General features: G+C 58.6%; 3 protein-coding genes across 3 annotated transcripts; 2 read left to right on the top strand and 1 right to left on the bottom strand.

Annotated features, from left to right (window-relative positions):
* Positions 1-593: 593 nt before the first annotated feature.
* PAN0_120d6768 (uroporphyrinogen-III synthase) lies at positions 594-2,711 on the top strand (the record flags this gene model as incomplete). Its single annotated transcript, XM_014797810.1, has 1 exon — positions 594-2,711. One exon carries the CDS (start codon positions 594-596, stop codon positions 2,709-2,711), a length of 2,118 nt encoding a protein of 705 aa, XP_014653296.1.
* An 823-nt stretch (positions 2,712-3,534) lies between these two features.
* Positions 3,535-4,767, top strand: PAN0_120d6767 (family A G protein-coupled receptor-like protein; the record flags this gene model as incomplete). The annotated part of the gene is made up of 3 exons (XM_014797809.1): positions 3,535-4,038; positions 4,116-4,310; positions 4,411-4,767. The coding sequence occupies 3 exons, from the start codon at positions 3,535-3,537 to the stop codon at positions 4,765-4,767; spliced, it is 1,056 nt and encodes a 351-aa protein (XP_014653295.1).
* Positions 4,768-5,633: 866 nt separating this feature from the next.
* On the bottom strand, positions 5,634-5,756 carry PAN0_120c6766 (uncharacterized protein; the record flags this gene model as incomplete). Its single annotated transcript, XM_014797808.1, has 1 exon — positions 5,634-5,756. A coding segment is annotated over one exon (123 nt), but the record flags the coding sequence as incomplete, so codon positions are not given.
* Positions 5,757-5,866: the final 110 nt, after the last annotated feature.

Genomic DNA, 5,866 nt, shown 5'->3' with positions numbered 1-5,866 from the left:
ATTTGGCCCCAACCAACACCGCCGCGCGAAAGTCTGCGGAGAAGAAGAAGAGTCCAAGAAAAGTCAGGCCATCGTTGCTCGCACACGCGAAAATTGAAAATTGTCAGATCTCAGCCTCCCACACTGTTGAATTTTGCGCTCGAGACGGAGCTGCAGAAACGTGGCAGCCGAGGTGCTGCTGTTGCTGCATGGACCACCACCGCCCGACGAAATTGTGCATCCGAGTCTGGGACGCCGACGCGCTGTGGGCTGTGATGGTTTCGCCGACAATGCACACTGCGGCCAGATGCGCACCGACAGGTGGAGTGGAGCCAACCCCTGCAGTCACATGGCCATGTCGCTCGAATACCTTTGAGGCACCTCTCCTCGAGACAATCACAACCACAATCACAATCACAATCACGATCGCAATCGCCCCCTGCTCACCTTGGCTCGTCGGATACACCGACCTTGCCATTGCCTGTGCCAAGACCAGGCCCACGCGGGCAGAGCTTACCACGGTGGATTCAGCACACAGTCATCATCTCGGCCTCGCCGACGCTTCTTTTCTGCTGAACCTCGTCTCGAAGCCTCGGGGCGCGTCCGACGACACCATGTCCGCCGCCGAAGATTTCGAGGAGGCGCCGCCTCCGGTGACGGTGCTGCTGCTGCGCTCGCCCGTATCGATGTCCAAGGGCACCGCCCCCTGCTCACCTTGGCTCGTCGGATACACCGACCTTGCCATTGCCTGTGCCAAGACCAGGCCCACGCGGGCAGAGCTTACCACGGTGGATTCAGCACACAGTCATCATCTCGGCCTCGCCGACGCTTCTTTTCTGCTGAACCTCGTCTCGAAGCCTCGGGGCGCGTCCGACGACACCATGTCCGCCGCCGAAGATTTCGAGGAGGCGCCGCCTCCGGTGACGGTGCTGCTGCTGCGCTCGCCCGTATCGATGTCCAAGGGCACCGACCCCTACCACGACGCTTTCGGCTCCTTCTGCCTCCCCTCGTTTGCCTCGTCGGCGCTCGAGTCTGGCACTTCCACGCCACTCCCCAGCCTATCCGCCAGCGGCAGATCCTCGCTCGCATCCACCGCAGAGAGCGGCGCGCTCGATCTCATCAAGACCGCACTCAGCCAGCAGGCAGCCATCGCCAACAACATCACCACCTCGGCCAAGCATGCATCCTCGGCCGCACCACTGCCGCTGTCGGCGACGGGCAGACGCAAGGGCAAGTTCATCCACGACCAGCCCCGCCTCATGACCCATCATCTCTCCTACCCTTCCGATGCGAACGGCGATGAGGTCGAGATCGAGTACTGCGTCACTTCCTTCCCCATCCTCTCCCATCGATTCGTACACCAGCAAGAATTCGTCGATCGTCTCTTGCACGGCTCTCGCTCCGACGACTCCAAACCAGCCGCGCCGTATCGCGGCATGATCGTCACCAGCCAGCGTGCCGTCGAAGCCTACATCTCGGCAGGAGTCAAGGCGCAGGACATGCTCCGCTCCAACAACAAGACCTCCTCCAGCTCGCCCACCCAGTGGAATCGCGTCCCCTTCTTTGCCGTCGGCCCCGCCACCGCTTCCGCCCTCCGCTCCGTGCCTCTCGCTCCTTGGCTCCGTCCTCGTCTCGTCATGGGCGGTGAGGCCACCGGCACCGGAGACGCACTCGCCCGCTACGTCGTCCGTCACTTCTCCACCCCCGCCATCCTCGACGAAAAGTCCGACACGCCGCCATCATCCCAACCGCTTCCTCTGCTTTATCTGGTCGGAGACAAGAACGCATCCACCATCCCGGACCTGCTCTCGCAGGCATCTCCCCCACACGGCCCCATCCCTCACGAAGAGCTACAAGTCTACGAGACTTCGCCCGATCCTCACTTTGCTGAAGGCTGCGAGGTCCTCGCAAATACGCTCCCCTCGGTCGTATCGCGTCCACCAAGCCGGCGCCCAAGCAACGGCAGCATGCACTCGCGCCCCGGTAGCAGACGTCCCAGCGGCGGAAGCACCACCTCGGTCGATCGTCACCCCTCCGTTGCACTCAAGAGCGCCAACGCAAGCCGCAAATCCAGCTCCGACGATCTGCGCGAATCCAGTCGCACCGCCTCGCAACACAGTCTCAGCCACGTACCCTCGGTCGGCACGCCTCTAGGCGTCAGCACCATGACCTCCACCGAGGCCGTCCATCCTCGCATCGACACAAAGAGCATCACCGCCGCCGTCGGAGGCTCGCCACAGCTCATGGCTTCCCCCGCCACAATCGAGCCCGAAGCCATCAACCCCATCGAGGAAGAATCCGTGCTCAAAACGCTCAGAGCCAAGGCCAAGGCAGCCGGCCACGACAGCTCAAGCGGCACCGACAGCAGCACCACGCACAGTCGACAGACCATCGCCAGACCAGACTGGATCGTCTTCTTCTCGCCCAGCGGAGTCAACTACGCCCTCGAAGAGTTTCGTCGCCGAAAATGGATGCCGCCAGAGCGAGCCTCGACCGCATCCTCTGCCGACGCGTCGGCTACTGCCACATCGTCCATCGCCGCCAAGACCACCGTCACCTCTCATTCGGCCTCTCGCAAGTATCCGCGCATCGCCGTCCTTGGAAGCACCACACGCGCATGGATGGTCGACAACCTCGCAATCGAGCCCGACGCCGTCGCCACCAAACCCGGCCCCAAAGAGCTCAAGGACGCCATCGAAGCGGTCGAGCTGCGTCTCCGATCGCGAGCCTAGAGTCCTACTCGGCGCGTCGTATCAATGCGGCACACTTGGCCACATCCTCTGCACAGGCTCTGTGGCGTCGTCCCAGCCGTCCGAGCAGCGAATTGAATGTCTCTGGCCGCTGACTCGCCTCGCCCTCTCTCCGTATGCAACTCTCACCCGCGCTTTCCCTGTCCTGTCTTTGCATCATGTAGTCCCACAGTCGCTGTCACCTCTGCATCGCAAGCACCGTCATTGTCCTCTCCTTGTCAGCACTGTGGTTGAAACCCGAACAGATTTGAGGCCATTCATCGCGATGCAGGCATGTATGAACAAGCATCACTCAGCAGCCGCGCTGTACTTGTGGAGCGGTTGGCAGCCTCGCCATCGTCGCGGCTGGGCAGGCTCGAGGCGATTTAGCCAATCCTTGGTGGCGCATACGCTCACACATCTTGTGGCCGGCTCCGGCGTCGTGCCATGCTCGCGACCGGCCCGGTCGAATTGCGCAGCCTTATCGTGCGGCGCTGATTCATGGTACAAATGCTCCGGGACAGCAGATATGTTGCTTTCGCACGCTGCATGTGCAGTTTGACTGTCGTTTCAGCCTTTCTGCCTCCACTGATGGCCCTCCAGGCACCGCTGAAAGCAGCTTTCTCTTGACGACCGCCGCTGTATATAAGCTCAGCGGTCCTTGGAAGGCCTCGCTCACCCCCTGTCGCTTTAGTCCACAAGGTAGCCCCTTTTCTTCGACTTCAGCTCACCCAGATCGTATCGGAGACGTATTCGTTCACGCCGCTCGCCGTCGTCGGAATCACCTCGTCGTCTTGCGTCTCGGTCTCTGAAAACCTGCCACACCATGTGGAATTCTCTTCAAAAGCGTGCGGGCAACCGCGCGCTCAGGACGAACCCACCCAACGCCGATATCCATCTTGGCCGGTGGGGTAGTGACTGGGGCTACGTGATGTTCTGCGTCATGGCGGCGTCGCTCATCGGTCTTCTCATCTGGTCCACCAAACTCGCTCGAAACCGCCGAACGTTTCACTACCTGTTCATCCCCGTGCTTGCCATCTCGTCTGTCGCGTGGTACTCAATGGCCAGCGACCTCGGTGCAACTCCCGTCCCAGTTCAGTTCCGCCACAACAGCCCGCTTGGTCCCGGCTCGCGCTATCCGACACGCCAGATCTGGTTCGCACGCTACATCGACTGGACACTCACCACGTCGCTCCTACTGCTCAGCCTGCTGCTCATCACCGGACTTCCGCTTTCGGTCATCTTCATCACGCTCTTCTTCAACATCTTGATGATCGTGTGCGGCCTTCTAGGCGCGCTGACACCAACACGATACAAGTGGGCATACTTTGTAAGTGCCGAGCCCAACATGTCAGCGGTGCCCAAGATCGTCGTTCTGACTCTAGTCTCGTCTGCAACGTCTGCTAGGTGTTTGCATGCGCTGCACTCGGCTACGTCCTGTACCACGTCTTTGCATCGGGTTTGCGTTCGGCTAGACGGCTCGGAGGCGGCTTTGGAAGGGCGTACTTGACGTGCGCATCGCTGCTTGCGGTGATATGGCCGATGTATGCGATTTGCTGGGGTCTCAGCGAAGGCGGAAACGTCATCGGCGTCAGCGAAGAGGTAAGACGAGCTTCAAAGCAACACCAAGTGGCACCTTTTGGATCGTCGATGTCGTCGTCATCTGACAAGGATCTTGTTTCCCACCCTTTCTGGCGCACAGTTCATCTTCTACGGCCTCCTGGACATTGTTTCGAAGCCTCTATTTGCGTTCCTCCTGCTCGCCATGTTGCGTGACTGCGACTATGGTGCACTGCGACTTCGTTCGGGCAAGATCACCGAGTCGAGGATCGAAGCAAGCGAGCGTGACCGCGACAACGCACACGAGTCGGGCCAGTCCGAGCAAGCAAAGGCTCTCGAAGGACCCACACAGCCTGGCGCCGAAAGCGGCCTTGCACCAGCTGACAATCAGTATTCAGCGTCGCAACATCGTCCACTCTCGCACACCTCGACCCGACCTGAGCCGACGGGCGTGCCACAGACCATGATGACTCCCGTCCATGCCACAGCTACCGCCTGACGCCCGGCGAGTTCATGATCCCACTTCCCTGTCAGGTGTCCCCATGCTTTTCCGTCACTTCGATTTTCCGTCAGTCGAGTAATTCACAGGATTGCTAATGACTGTTCTGTTACTCCTGACTGGTCTCGTGCTCTCAGTTGGCACCTTGACAAGCGTGAAAAGACCGTGAGGTATCGCCAAGGCAACAACGCCCGGTCAAATGTGCGCAGTCGGAGGGAGCCAAATCCTTTTGCGACAAAACAATAATTCGAGATAAATCACGAACTAAAATTATGCACCGTTCGCTTTGCACTAAAGCACTCCGATTCGTTGAGCGAGAGCGTGGATTGATCGACGTAACTAAGTCAAATCATAAAAAATCTAGCGCGATAAGCAGGACTTGGCGAGGCAGAATGATCTGCGTTCTGACGAGATCACGAATACTGCATCTAAAATCAAAATGGCTCTCTTGCCGGCAATTGCAGACGACAGGCACGGCTAACTGTGTCATGGATGCACCGCGATGCGTGCAACGCTCGTCCTAGAAGCATTAAGCGTGCAGCTTAAAGACGGTCATTATCCATGGTCGAAAAAAATCGAGAAGACTCACGCTCGCTTATTTGAATTAAGCAAAAGTACTGTCAAATCAGTAATCAGAAATTGTCAGTGCCATATAAGATAATTCATAAATCACAATTCAAGGGTAGAAATGTTGCAGGGGGAAAGTACAGAGGGTCAACATGGGGCTGGCTGGGACGACAGAGAGGACAAGCAGCTTTCAAGGTGAAGAGGAACGTCCCCCGCATCGAGCACTCACACACACCAACACACATGCGAAAACAAAGTATTTACATTAAGCGCCAGAGGCGCACCGAGTGAAGAAAGTTCTAGGCGGACTTGAGAGCGCCCTCCTTGAACTTCTTGAATGCCTTCTTGACATTGGAGACCAAGGTGATGGTCTCCCAAGGCAGGTACTTCTCAGGGACGCCCCTGAGAAGTTTGTCATCCTCCTGAAAACGCCGGTATGGCGTTCAGGGCATTATGAAGGAGGTCATTCATATCCTAACAAAACAGTAGCTGGCGAGGAGCAGCCACCCCTCAGCCACCCGGGTGGCTGAGG

Source organism: Moesziomyces antarcticus (assembly GCF_000747765.1).
Source record: "Moesziomyces antarcticus DNA, scaffold: scaffold_v10120, strain JCM 10317, whole genome shotgun sequence".
NCBI lineage: Eukaryota > Fungi > Basidiomycota > Ustilaginomycetes > Ustilaginales > Ustilaginaceae > Moesziomyces > Moesziomyces antarcticus.
Note: the sequence above shows the minus strand (reverse complement) of the source record. Positions and strands in the feature narration are given on the sequence as shown.